This window comes from Leptidea sinapis, chromosome 44, assembly GCF_905404315.1.
Source record: "Leptidea sinapis chromosome 44, ilLepSina1.1, whole genome shotgun sequence".
NCBI lineage: Eukaryota > Metazoa > Arthropoda > Insecta > Lepidoptera > Pieridae > Leptidea > Leptidea sinapis.
The window spans coordinates 4,627,694-4,643,285 of NC_066308.1; the positions used below are offsets into that span (position 1 = coordinate 4,627,694).

The following is a 15,592-nucleotide window of genomic DNA, read 5'->3' on the forward strand; positions in this document are numbered from 1 at the left end:
TAAGCATAACTGTGTTTCGGTCTGAAGAGCGCCGAAGCTAGTGAAATCACTGCGCAAATGAGACTTAATATCTTATCAAAATCGGTTCGGTGGTTTAGGCGGAAAAGCTTAACAAACAAACTTACATTCACATTTGTAATATTAGTATATATTGTGTATATTCATAGTCCTACGACTAGATATCGCTATGCGGTCTATCTCTGATACAGATAGATTTGTGATAGCTACGTACGTGCTGGCACCGTGGCCGCCATAACTGGCGACGTGTGACCGCTTACTGCGGTACTTACCGTGTCTCGCGCCATATGAAGGTCGCCATCTTGTTGATAAACATTACACCAGGGGTGCTCAAACGGTCGATCGCGAGTACTTTCTGAGTCGATCTCGAGAAAAAATCCGATATAGAACTATTCACAGATTTTGTTTTAGGATAATAAAATCTTTAATTACGTACCATCTTATGAAAAGTATGCTCAGGACATGCAGTGTCATGCAGATTCAACATCCAAAGTCACTCTTAAGTTAAGTTTAGCCCCCTTATTCGTAATAGTCTGCTAACTTAAAGCATTGCTAATTCGCACTCTGTCTTCTTCTATTGACCTAAGTCAGAATGAGGAAAAACACTCCTTAGCGGCTGTTTAAAGTTAGTGGACCATTATGAATAAGGGGGATAGACTTTAGACACTAGAACGCGTTTGTAAGAACCAATAAATTCGCAATTTTGAATAATTATGAGTTTTTGACATTGACATTTTAGAGCACACCTACACTCACCTTGACTATTAAAAATGCATATTATTGTGCGCAAAACTAATATCTATGTCATCGTGACACTATGTAGACGACAATCTTTCATCACACATACTTGAAGCCTCTCAGAGTCGATTCATGGTAGTCTTACAATTTTGAGATATCATCAGCAGTTCATGCTTGAGCACACCTGCATTACACACATAACCGCGTGTTCAAACAAGCCACGGGGACGAAACCCTGTTGTCCTGTGTGACGTCAGCATCCAGTCGTATTTTTGATTGGTCATTTTCGAAGTGTTTTGGCTTGACCTGACGTCACTAAGACACAGCCGTTCCCCAACTCAACGCGCGAGGATTATAACACATACGAGAGGCTTAGGTTTGGTTTACATAGCAATATGACTATTTAATCTGTTTGGTTCATAAATTCATAGATTTTACTTATTAAACTCTAATTAATTCCCTTGGTATCTGCCAGTGAAAGTCCCTTAAAAAATAGTTTTTAGTTTGAAAATAATTGACGAGACGAGCAGGACGTTTAATTGTTGGTAATAGATACGCCCTGCCCATTACAATGCAATGCCGCTTAGGATTAATGAAACCCCAAAAATTCTGAGCGCCACTACAATTGCGCTCGTCACCTATAGACGTTATGAGATGTTAAGACTTATTTGTCCAGTAATCTCACTAGCTACGGCGCCCTTCAGACCGAAACACAATAATGTTTACGTATTACTGCTTCACGGCAGAAATAGGCGCCGTTGTGCTACCCAAAATCTAGCCAGCATCCTGTGCAAAGGAGCCTCCCACTGGTGTCTGTATAGGTCTGAACCTGAAGGGAGATACAAAGAAACAGATACATTTTACTACCGTCTGACATTTACATGTATTTATTAATTTATTTTGGGCCAAAATCTCTCTTCTTCACAGTCGTTCCCTCATTGCTGAGGATCGTGACTCCGCTTAAGTTCGTCTACAGCTTTCCTCCATCTGTTTCGGTCTGTCGTATGGTGGAGTGCGATGCTAATGGGTTTGTTAGTCTGCTCGGATATTTGATCAGACTGGCGTCGTGGGCTCCGGCCTCTTGGTATCTTCAACTCAATTGTCCCGGCCATCATTGGGTCATAAAATATGATACTAAAAATGTTATCATTGGCCTTGTACATGAAACAGTTAGCAGGCAGGCGTAACGATAGACAAGTGATCACTTGAGCGTGACAAATGACGCCATATGCACAGTGCACCCCACCACCTGTCCCCTACCGGAACCCACTCGGACGCATCATCATGACATTTTTATTTAGATAACTACCATTATAATAAAACTGACTTGGAAGTTGGATATGCTGTATTATAAATGTGAAAGTGACTGTTTGTGCGTTTTTTCAAGGTTAAGTGCCAGACTGATATGTATTTATGAAGTTTTATGTGATCATATTCCGAGTGAGTGCTGCATTCGTCTGGATTATCTGAATAAAACCGATAACAGAATTTTATGAACGATGCGGGACTCGAACCCGTGTCCACTCGCATTCCGTACGAGCGCTCTTTACAACTGAGCCAACCGTACGAGTGACATATCCTTTATAAAATCTTGTATGCTTTTTTCAACTCTCAGGTTGTGGCTTCAGGTTATAAACAATGTGTCACTCGAACGGTTACAGACAGTTGGAAAGACCGCTCGCGCGGAACGCGAGATGTCGCGGTTTCGAGCCCCGCATCGTTAGTAAAATTTTGTTTTCAGTTTTATTTGTGTAATTAATCCCAGAAGTGAGGGTTATCACTTTAAAAAAAATAGAAAATTGTTTGGATTATCTGCCTATAATAGTGTTAATAATATTGATTGAGTCGTTACGCATCGCAAAATGATCTGATACTATCCCGATGATTTTGTCATCTCCCTGTCAACGTGACAATAAAAAGATTAATACACGTGTTAGTTATAACTGAATTTTATATACTTTATTTAATATTCTTCTGTATGTCTACTCGTCTGTCCATTGTTACAACTTTAAAACATCTGATTTATATTATTTCGTTATAATTTCGTATTATACTATAGATCGGTATATGCTAACACATCCTCTCTTAAAGAAAATGGAGCTGTTAGAAATAAAAATAAATACATATTGGTTTTATTAAGATTACATTACGTCAAAGAAACATAAGTGCATCTTTATTTGTGACATAATTTTATGGCCAGACTAGATAATTATATTATACTAGTGGACCCGACAGTCGTTGTCCTGTACACACGTCTTAAATTTGAAAAATCGGTCCAGCCGTTAGGAGGAGTTCACTAACATACGCAGCAGGAGAATTATATAATATGGACGGAATTGAGAATCTAAACCAATCTCAAATTCACTGAAACAAACAAAAAAATCATCAAAATCGGTCCAGCCGTTTAGGATGTAGTTTAATTGTGAATCTAAACCATTCTCGAATCCACCTGAAGACACACACCAATCTCAAATTCACTGGAACACACAAAAATATCATCAAAATCGGTCCGGCCGTTTAGGAGGTAGTTCAATTGTGAATCTAAACCATCCTCGAATCCACCTGAAGACACACAGAAAGTTTCATCAAAATCGGTCCAGCCGTCTAAGAGGAGTTCAGTGACATACACACGCACACAAGAAATATATATATTAAGATATTACTAGCTGACCCGGCAAACGTTGTTTTGGCATATAAAGTATAATTCACGCGATAGTTTTATAAATAATAGCCTATGTGTTATTCTGGTGTGTAAGCTATATTATTGTAAAGTTTCATCAAAATCCATTCAGTAGTTTTTGCGTTAAAGACGTACAAACATACATCCAGACTTACAAACTTTCACATTTATAATATTAATAGGATTTTGAGAGTAAGACCGTTTCTTGACATTGTAACATTACTTTATTTTTCTAAAATATAAGATTTTTTCTAAAATAAATGTAGCCTTAGTTATTCCTTATAACATCAGCTACTTGCCAATAAAAGTCCCGTCAGAGAATAGCTGGAACAAACAGCAGACAGACAAAAATTGTAAAAAATGTTATTTTGGTGTGTATATTTACGGTATATATATTATATTCATATACATGTGGTAAAAAACGGTTATTTCAATATTACAAACAGACACTCCAATTTTGATTTATATGTATAGAATGTATAGATGACTAGCTTCTAGCCGGGACTTCGTCCGCGTGAAATAGTTGATTTGGGCAGCATTTTTTATTTTTTACACATACAAACTGCTGTGGTTAACTTGCTTATTATAAGACTATATGTGTGTAAACTAAGCCTTAATAAGTACAGTAAACTGTAAGCTGTTTATAATATTAAGTTATATTTTGTTTAGGGCTTGGCACTGACTTCAAAGCTATCAATATGTAGCACATATAAATAATAGCATTTTATTAATATTAAAGGTAAGGGTTAAATAAATTTTTAGTTATTTGATACTTTTCAGTTTTTTTATTTTTTACTTTTTAGTGACAGTTAATAATTATAATACATAATCAATCTGAATGCAAACTATTAGAAAAGCCGTACACACAAAACAATTATATCATCGAGGTAAACAAAAATTTTCATAAAATGAAAACTAGTGGTCCAAACTATGACGAAGCATAAAATTTTTATGGGACCAAATGGCATCTATTCTGCATCGAACTAAAGTGGATGGAGGATGGAAAAATTACGTAAAGCGGATCATAAATCTCAGAGTAATCGGTGTACATACATAAAAAAAAATACCGATCTAATTGACAACCTCCCCCTATTTGAAGTCGGTTAAAAAATAGCACGGTCGCTGCCTTAATTAATATTATATTTGCATATTTTATATTTTATATTACATCAAGATACATACATAAGTCCGCAAATGCTGTAAATAATACTTTAATACATATTATCACTACATAATATTATAAAGTATCAGCTCGATCCATTTGACCACGTGCAACGCAGATCAGCTCGAATTGTCGGGGACCCAGTGCTCTGTGAACGGCTGGATCACTTGGCGTTGCGTAGAGACGTCGCTTCATTGTGTGTCTTCTACCGCATTTATCACGGGGAGTGTTCCGAAGAGCTGTTCAACCCGACCCCTGCCGCCGAATTCCACCTTCGCACGACACGCCACAAGTTAGGATATCATCCCCACCATCTGGATGTGTGGCTGTCCTCCACAGTGCGGTTTACAAGGAGCTTTCTTCCACGTACTACAAAGCTGTGGAATGAATTTCCTTGTGCGGTGTTTCCGGGACGATACAACATGGGTACCTTCAAAAAAAGCGCGTACACCTTCCTTAAAGGCTGGCAACGCTCCTGTGATTCCTCTGGTGTGGCAAGAGATTGTGGGTGGCGGTGATCACTTTACAACAGGTGACCCGTACGCTCGTTTATCCTCCTATTCCATAAAAAAAAAAAAACAAACATAATCAAACAACATCCTTTGCCGCGTCTGTCTGTTGGCGATAAACCCAAAAACAACCGCACTGATTTTCATGCTGTTTGCACTAACGGATAGCGTGGTTCTTGAGAACGGTTTAAGTATATAATTTGTCTAGTTTTTGTACAAATTTGTGTGTAAATTAACGATATTTATTGGAGGTTTAGGAAAAAAAATAAGCCGCCCGGGAGCTTTCAACGAAAACGCTGTCTAAACCCTTTGAGATATAATAAAATAATGTATGGTGGAAATTTGTATCTTATATAGGTCTACAGAAAAGTCCTCGAAGGCATATGTCTATCTCTTAAGTATAATATATTATATTCATTTTATTACTTTAAGAAGTTAGCAATTATAAAGCGGTAATGTAAAATCTGTTTACACAAATACGATATGAATCCTTATCATTTTATAACTACATATTAAAAAATCATTCAGAAATACGTTTTTGTTTCATTTTTTGACTACATATTTCCGATGGCTTTAGACTACATTATTCCCGAATATTTACATCATTTCTTATTGACAGAACAGTGTCTGTCGGGTCAGCTAGTTAAATACACGGACTAGTAAAAAAATAAGGACTCCGTGTCACCTTACATAACAGTGTAGCACCAAAACAAGCCGATTAACGTGTAAATACATAGCCCCACGCACACACTTACACTACTACAGGCCGATAGGCGGCCATTATGAGAATTGTTATTGTCACAGACAATATACAGACAGATCAGTTTGTGTCTCAATAAAATATTTCAAAAATGCCGTCGTGCGTTGTGAAAAAGTGTAAAAACGATACTATATAAGTATTTGTGGCCATATATGATTATTTAAGGGAGAATAAATTGTGTAACTAGTATCCCCCGTAACCGCACACACACTAGCATAACGGTGCTTCACTTGGTAATATCACGGCGCGGAGTCCTTCTTTTTTTACACGCCCGTGGTTAAACATATAATAGAAAACGTGGTGGTAAAACTGGGTGAAATCAATCGATATTTATATGCATATAGGTGAGTGTGCCTCATTCCGTACACGGCTCAACCGGTCCGATTTCCGTGTACGTATACGGGGTGTTCCCACTGTATATGGAATCGTAACCTAATATTTGAATAGCTTAGGAACGGAATTTAATCGGTTGAGAAATTCAGGTGTGGTGTGGAATTTAAGAAAATGCATGCAGCATGTTTAGGACCAGCGTTCGAGAAGCTCCGTAAAATTTTCTCGACTTTAAATAACGTACGGTAAGTCATCACTGGCAACACACACTGGTTGGAAACCTTCGTCTTCAGACACTGCGGTATTAAGGTTACTATAACATACATGACTTTCTTAATGATACCACCGATTGAGAATGGACCGACCGCCCTCAGGCTTTTAAATAATAAGCTTAATAATTGTACGATATTACTTTGTAACCATACTTTTATGATAAGATAAAAGAAGCCCGCTGAGTTTGTTGCGCCCGTTCTTCTCAGGTCTGAGGCATTCTTTTTGTAATGTACGTTATTTAAAAGCCTCAGGGCGGTCGGTCCATTCTCAATCTGTGGTATCATTAAGAAAGTCATGTATGTTATAGTAACCTTAATACCACGGTGTCTAAAGACGAAGGTTTTCAACCAGTGTGTGTTGCCAGTGATGACTTACGGTACGCAGACGTGGTCGCTAACTATGGGCCTTATGAGAAAGCTCATGGTCGCTCAGAGGGCAATGGATAGGGCTATGCTCGAAGTTTCCCTGTGATATCCAATCTCCAGCAGAACATGTCTTCCGGCTGATGATGATGTATAGGACCAAAACGTTGCGTGAAACGATAGGTCAACCAGTTCCTTGTATGTTTTATTTAGTCCCTATTTGAAATCATTCGGACTTCAAACAGTAAATTAATCTCCTGTCTGCATGAGACCATCGTTTAGTACTCTGTTATTTGTTAGGCACACAAGACATTAAGTCCCAATGAAAGTATGAATATAATTATTAATTTATAACTCCAAATCACTTTACATAAATATCAATTAATACTACTTTCTGGGTAACTGACACTACATTCACATTTATTTTTTCAAAATTGATTCCTTAACGGCCGTTCCCAATATACTATCTACAGATTAGAGATACATTACAACCTTCAGTAATTAGCTGTCAATAACTGAAGCTGTCCCAATATACCCGATAAGTCATTCTCATCGCCTTATATTGGGACGCGTGAATTGCAATTTCCATACAAACTTTATATCGCTGGTAAGCTATACGTCGTCCCATTGACAGACAGCGTGTATAAGGTGAATTACCATCGATAAGTTTATTGGGACAGAAAAGTCAACGATAGTTACGATTTTTATCTCAAGTAAGAGATACAATGAATATTGGGAATGGCCGTTAGGGTTTGATGTCATTTCTAATTAAATTAAAATTAAATTTAATTTAAATGTTTTATTTTACCTTTACCGCACAAACGTTTTTTAACAATTCTTTTGAATATCGTAATACATTTGTTTTGAACATTGAACAAATGACGGATTTAAAGATAATATTTCAACTTATTACATATGGGCCTACCATTTTCCATCTACTTTTTGAAGTTATACTTATTTAGGCGCGTTATGAAAAAATTATGAGTAACATAAAAGTAACAGGGTGAAGTTGGTTCCTAATATTTTCTGACGTTTGCCTCATTCATAATTTTTTTTTTGGTTTCTTCGTCCAATATTAGGACAGGCAAAGGTTTCAAGCCCATACAGCCGTATTCATTATTTAATAATTAATTGTCAAAGCCATCTTTGTAAGATTTTTACAAAACTGTTCTTTCTAAAATAGTAGAATAGCACGAGTTATAAATCGTTTTAATGATTTTTGCTTCGTTAGGCCAAAAAAGTATAACTTCTTGCGCGCATACACAAGTACATACACACTTTTTTCATAGTAAAATCAATGTTATTTTTTAACCAACAATACAATAACTGCAATAGTTACTATTTGTGTAAAAATTATCTACGAATCGCTAACAAGAACATGTAATTTCCAACGTATGAATGCTGACAATTTATGTCTTTTCTCATCAATGCCTTGACACATGACATTTCTATTGTTTCAGATTTTCCATCGATCTCGCGCGAGGGAAAAACCTGTCGTTATGGAGGTTACAATGGAGGTTTCACTAGTTCGCACGCTCCTGTAGACTACGAAATGTGATACAACGCCACCTGGTGGCTGACCCGACAACAACTTTGGTATGTTCGTGACCAACGATATCTAACATATCATTTATATGTATTTTTGTACATCAATACAGTTTTTTCCCAACTACTCAAATAATAAAAAATACGGGTTGCACTCCGGGAGTGCCGGCAGAAGTGAAAGCTTGAACATAACGTTATGCATTTTTGAGTGGTTAAGGAATAATTTCGCACGAAGACATATAAGAAGGTATAGGCCCATATCTAATATGGGCCTATACCGCAAGCCTTATGTAAAATCATGCCAGAGCAACTTTTGGCACATAATTTCAGCCGGAAGACGTCCACTGCAGGACACAGGCCTCCGCCAAAGATCATCATGACGATAGGTCCTGCGCTGCCCTCATCCAACCTTACCGGCGATCTTGACGAGATCGTCGGTCTATCTTGTGGGGGGCTTACGATACGGATATCGTACCGTACCGGAGTACGTAGTCGCCATTCGAGGAATTTACTGTCCCATCGGCCATCTATCCGTCAAGCTATGTGCCGTGCCCATTGCCACTTCAGTTTCGCAACTATCTTGACTATGTCGGCGACTTTGGTTCTCCCACGGATCTCCTTATTTCTGATACGATCTCGCAGGGAAACTCCGAGCATACCCATCTCCATTGCCTTCCGAGCGACTATGATCTTGTTGGCACACTTTAATATAAATTTAATATTGCATAAGAATAGTTCGGATTTACAAAAGCCCAGTCCACTCAAGACGCGGGATCTTCTTTTAACAAATCTGTGCCCTGGGAGGCGTCGCACCTCCCGCTGTGTTCTGTGATCTCTCCAAGGCATTCAACTGAATCGATCACCGTATGCTTATTGTAAAACTAAAAATTCTATAGAGTCTCTGGAATATCTTGGGATCTGAAAATTTCCTATTTGTCCGGACGACGGGGATACATCGATAGATAATCAGATAATTTGATTGTAATGTAATTGCAATTCACAGGAGCATGACTGAATGAATAACACGTCAAGATGAAGTTAAACATGTTCAAGCGATCGATGATCTACGCGACGTTCTTCGGTTCGTGTCTGTGTATCGCGCTGGTGGTCGCGGCTCTGGGGACCTGGCACTGGGTGGATGCGACTGCCAGGGGTCTGCGGAACCCCACTGTGTCAGAAGCCAGAATCAGCTTCGGACTGTTCGAGGGGTACAAGGAGCTGACTGTAGGCGTTGGTTGGAGGCACCGTCATCTTAGTAGTGAGTATTAACAGTGAACAGCTAAATATGAGACTTGGAACTAGGGGGAGTCAGAATGTAATCCCCTGAAGTCTCAAGTCTGCACTTTTACCCCAAAAAAACCCTACTGGCGGGCAAAGCCAAATTGGCTTCAAAGAAGCTGGGCGTCATAAATAGAGTGCGGCAATACCTTTAGCCGGCCTACAATCTAGCGTTCTACAAAGCACAGATCCGGCCACATATCGCTGTCATCGTCTGGCGATCCCCAGTATCAGCTCGATCCATTTGACCGCGTGCAACGCAGAGCAGCTCGAATTGTTGGAGACCCTGTGCTCTGTGAACGGTTAGATCACTTGGCGTTTCGTAGAGACGTCGTTTCATTGTGTCTTTTACCGCATTTATCACGGGGAGTGTTCCTAATGGCTGTTTCACCTGATTCCTGCCGCCGAATACCAGTTAAGCACGACACGCCACAAATTAGATTTCATCCCCACTATCTGGTTGTGAGGCGGTCCTCCACAGTGCGGTTTTCAAGGAACTTTCATCCAAGTACTACAGAGCTGTGGTATGAGATTCCTTGTGCGGTGTTTCCGGGACGATACGACATGGGTATCAAAATAGGCGCGTATACGCGTCAAAGGCCGGCAACGGTCCTGTGATTCCTTTGGTGTTGCATGAGGATGTGGGTGGCGGTGAGCTTGAAATCCAAGCTTGTTAATACGCTAAGCGGTCACATTCAGCTAATGGTAATCGATACGCCCTGCCCATTACAATCAATTGCCGCTCAGGATGCTTGAAAAACCCAAAATCTCTAAACGGCACTATGACTGTGTCCGTCACCTTGAGACATAAGATGTTAAGCCTCATTTGCCCAGCAATTTCACTAGCTTCGGCGCCCTTCAGACCGAAACACAGTAATTCTTACACATAAGTGCCTCACGGCAGAAATAGGCGCCGTTGTGGTACCTAGATGTCTTGCAATACGTATCGATTGCGGAAAGTAATTTTCATAGTATTATGTCCTATGGTATATTGTTATGGGGCAGTGCGGCCGATTTTAATACCATCTTTGTGATGCAGAAGAGGGCTATTCGCGTGATTTATAACCTAGGTCCTAATAAACATTTTGACTGTTGCTTCTAAATAAATTTTTGATAATGTTCTGGTTGTTCATAAGCACACTGAGGAATTTTCTAGAAACTGTGACATTCATAATGTTAACACGAGGAACAAACATAAACTTGTTATGCCTACTACTCGGTTGGGTCGAGTTAGTAAGTCTTTTGTTGGGCGATGTATATGCTTCTACAATATGATCCCAGAAAATGTACAAAACAAATGTGTTATGAAATTTTAAATTCAAAAGAATTGTTAAAAAACGTTCGTGTGGGAAAGGTTATTATAGCATAAACGATTTTCTTAATGACACCACGGACTGGGAATAAAGCGAACACCCTCACCCTCAGGCATATCACATTGTAATCCATATTTTATATTAAAAAAAAAGCCCGCTGAGTTTCTTGCGCCCATTCTTCTCAGGTCTGAGGCAGTCTCTTTTGAATGGGTGGTAGTTTTTGACGTTCAATAAGTGATTTTGAATAAAAATATTTGAATTTGAATAGTATTGTCCATCATATTTTGTTGTGTATGTTATGTTTCAGTTAAAACAGGCACGTTGCCAGCGCGTCGTTGGGCGTGGTGTGGAACAGCCGCTCAGCTCGTGGTCGCTCTGGCGGCCAGTGGCGGCGCGTGTGTTCTGGCGGCGCTCGGAGCGGCGGCGCGTGCTCGGTGCTCACCAAAGCCTCTGCTCGTATGCAACTGTCTCACAGGTGTGCGGCGACTCTTACGCTACACGTACACCATAAGGCCTATCGCAGACGACAGACTATCCGTCACGCACTTTTTAATCTGTGGTAATAAAATAAGAACATAGTCAGGCGGAAGATGTCCACTGCTCGGGACTAATCCTGCGCTGATCTCATCCAACGTATTCCGGCGATCTTGACCAGATCGTCGGTCCATCTTGTGGGGGGCCTACCAACACTGCGTCTTCCGGTACGTGGTCGCCATTCGAGAACTTTACTGCCCCAACGGCCATCTGTCCGTCGTAGTATTTGCCCTGCCCACTGCCACTTCAGTTTCGCAATCGTTTGGGCTATATCGGTTACTTTGGGGTTCTCCTACGGATTTCATCTTTCATACCGCAATTTAATTCGTCAACGTCATCGACATCGGCCGAGGCGTGACAATGAAAAATTTATGTAATGAAAACAATTGGGTGAATACCACTACCTTTTTGCAGCATTAAAATTACAACCCATTAAGTTCTTGGAATATTTTGGAGTGTCTTTTAATAAATACACTAAATTTACACTGTAGAAATCCCAACAAGTGGACTTAACGGTTGATCGGCCGTTTCCGGACGTGATCGGAAGATAACGGTCGTGTTGGTGTACGCGCTCTGTTTCTTTTACAAGTGTTTGATTCGATCGTCCGAGTTCGGCCGTCATCGCCCGAGCAAACTTCGGCTGATGACAGATTTGGTGTACGCGAGCCGTTACAGTAATTTTTATTCTGCCCCTGGGGCAACAACATGATTCAAAGTCAAAACCAAATTTACTTATTTTGAATCGTCACTACAAATGTTTCTTTTAATTTACTGAATGTTCCATATGTTCGTAAAAAGTTGAGCTCGTGAGAAGAACATATATAAGAAACTCAATGGCCACTCTTTTTAATCAAATAGAGTATTTTACAATGGCTGTAATATACAAAACAAAGTAGTTTGTAAGATACTGCATCCAATATATAAGTCGTGTTAAAAAGGCATAAAAGGCATTTATTTTCTCAAAATTGATTCCTTTAGAATTCTTTTTGATGTCATTTCTTATACTACTAGATAATACTACCGCTTCGGAAACAAATGGCGCTCTGAGTGAGAAGAAGCGGCGCAAGAAACTCTCCCAGCTTTCTTTTTATGCGCTCTTTTCAATAAAAATATACAATATTGTACAGTCATTTCTATCGCTATAAAATAATCACAATCTAGCCCCAGGCTGTCCGATCATTTAGATATTCAGCAGTGGAGTAATAGGATTTACGACAGAGCCATTTTTTTTATAAAACATTTAAATTTATTTATAGATAATGCCTGAACAGTGGCTGGGACTTTATTATAGAAGTGTATACATTTACCCTTAAAGCTATTATGTATCTTATGAAGCCTACTAGAATTAGTTACAAGCAATCCCTTATTTCTAGTGTTATAATATTTTGTTGAAATAATATAAATTATTACATAAAAAGTAATAAACTGTATTATAACTAGGATATTTGAGCGAAGCGAGGTAAACTAAATCTATGTACAAAACAAAATAAAATTATTCAAACAAGATTTGATCAATCGGCTCAATTTTTCAATAAATATAAATAGCGCGTGCTAATTTAGAATAATTTGTAAATCATGTTTGTTTTTATTTATAACTAGCTGACCCGACAGACGTTGTTCTATATATAATATATAAAATAATGTTTTTATATGAATTTGTCAATAATATATCATAACATCAAAAATTACTTCGTAAAATATGCAGCCTGCTGTCGTAATGAAATTGTTTCACAGCAGAACTGTCAAATCGTGCGTCAATAAATTCTCTCATAGAAATTATGTATGGACACATCAAAAATAAAAACAAATTTGTTGTTTTTACTTAATTTATCAGCGTTTTCCTATTTATTCACCTTTAAACCTTCTCTGGACTTCCACAAATAATTCAAGACCTAAATTTACCAAATCGGTCCAGCCGTTCTCGAGTTTTAGCGAGACTAACGAACAGCAATTCATTTTTATATATATACTAGTGGACCCAACAGACGTTGTTCTGTCGGAAATTTCGGACACACGTCTTAAATTTGAAAAATCGGTCCAGCTGTTAGAAGGAGTCATCTAAAATACACTATATGGACGGAATTGAGAATCTAAACCAATCTCAAATTCACTGGAACACACAAACAAATCATCAAAATCGGTCCAGCCGTTTAGGAGGTAGTTCAATTGTGAATCAAAATCATTCTCAAATCCACCTGAAGACACACAGAAAGTTTCTTTAGAATCGGTCCAGCCGTCTAGGAGGAGTTCAGTGACATACACACGCACACAAGAAATATATATATAAAGATATAGATAATTGAATCAAGTCGAAATTCAATAATCTAGAAAATTTCGAAAGATTTCTATGAGTTCAAAATTTTTTAAAATCGGTCCATTAATGGCCGAGAACCAATTTTACACAGAAATCTATTAGAGTCACCCGGCGGGAGCTTCCCTCAATAAATTATCGTATATTGGATGCATCAACCTTTAGAGCTTGTATTTATTGTTTGTGTAAGGATGCTCATGGCATGATGGCCATGACAGCACCCGTTCACGATTTGACGCATGTACCAGCCATCGTTCCCCTCGCACATATTTGAGGGAAGGAGACGACCCAGTGAGCATTACGAACAATGTTCCATGAACCACTCATACGAACACACCAACAATCTTCTAACGATAAACATTTTTTTTTAAATAAGGGTCGAGACGAGCAGGACGTTCAGCTGATGGTAATTGATATGCCCTGCACATAAGAATGCAGTGCGGCTGTGTATTCTAGAAATACCCAAAAATTCTGAGCGGCACTACAACTGCGTGACACCTTGAGACAAGATGTCAAGTCTCATTTGCCCAGTATATTTTACAGCAACGGCGCCCTTCGGACTGAAACACAGTAATGCTTACACATTACTGCTTCACGGCAGAAATAGGCGCCGTTGTGATACCAATAATCTAGCCGGTATCCTGTGCAAAGGAGCCTCCCACTGGTAAATTACATCAAATGAAAACATTGTTATTTCCATTTCTAGTTCTGTTCACCCTGGGTGCGTTGGCGGTGTGGCTGACAGAGTTCTTCCTTCGACTCCAGCACAACGTGATGTCTGAAGAGGATCTGGCACTTAGCTGGTCCTCCGATATGACCGCTGACCTTGGATTTTCCTTTTGGTAATATAATCAAATCATCTTTATTTGCAAGATGTTGTTGGCTTATAATTAACAGGTGCTCTTATCTTAGGTGCACATTGAGGAATTTTCTAGAAACTGTGACATTCATAATGTTAACACGAGGAACAAACATAAACTTGTTATGCCTACTACTCGGTTGGGTTAGTAAGTCTTTTGTTGGGCGATGTATATGCTTCTACAATATGATCCCAGAAAATGTACAAAACAAATGTGTTACGAAATTTAAAAGAATTGTTAAAAAACGTTTGTGTGGGAAAGGTTATTATAGTATAAACGATTTTCTTAATGACACCACGGACTGGGAATAAAGCGAACACCTTCAATCTCAGGCTCTTTAATTATAAATGTTTATTCCATATTTTATATTAAAAAAAAAGCCCGCTGAGTTTCTTGCGCCCATTCTTCTCAGGTCTGAGGCAGTCTCTTTTGAATGGGTGGTAGATTTTGACGTTCAATAAGTGATTTTAAATCCTATTTTGAAAAAAAATTTTTGAATTTGAATTTGAATATCCTAACCCATAAGGCATGCAAACTTATAGTGGAATACATAGTCAGTTCACGTTTTAATTTCTGTAACAATTATAATATACTGTACTATACTAAAAAAAGATATACAACCCAAGCAAACTTAAATTAACATCAATCATAGAATAGTTATTATTTCATAGGATTATTCATTTTAATTTATAACATAATGTCATTAACTACTCAATGATATTGAGTTCAGTCGAAGTTAATTTTAATTATTTAATATTTTATAAAAAATCTTTTAATGAGTAGTATGATTTTTTTATTAATTAAGATTTGAGTGACTTTTTAAAGTAGAATAGAATACATATATTAATATAACGTCTGTATAAGTGTTTCTATTGTATAATAGAACTAAAAATAAAAGCGGCCCAGTTTATTTTTCTTTA

At 38.4% G+C, this 15,592-nt stretch overlaps 1 protein-coding gene across 3 annotated transcripts in view; it reads left to right on the top strand.

Annotated features, from left to right (window-relative positions):
• The window catches only part of LOC126977309 (uncharacterized), a 341,105-nt gene that overhangs the window by 11,951 nt on the left and 313,562 nt on the right, over positions 1-15,592 (top strand). For all 3 annotated transcript variants that reach the window (XR_007732180.1, XM_050826084.1, XM_050826083.1), the window contains exons 2-5: positions 8,292-8,427; positions 9,380-9,634; positions 11,275-11,442; positions 14,519-14,654. Coding sequence is in view for 2 of the 3 variants with exons in the window: in XM_050826084.1 (XP_050682041.1) it covers positions 9,409-9,634; positions 11,275-11,442; positions 14,519-14,654 (530 nt within the window). In the remaining variant the exon portion in view is untranslated. The remainder of the gene's footprint in view (positions 1-8,291; positions 8,428-9,379; positions 9,635-11,274; positions 11,443-14,518; positions 14,655-15,592) is intronic.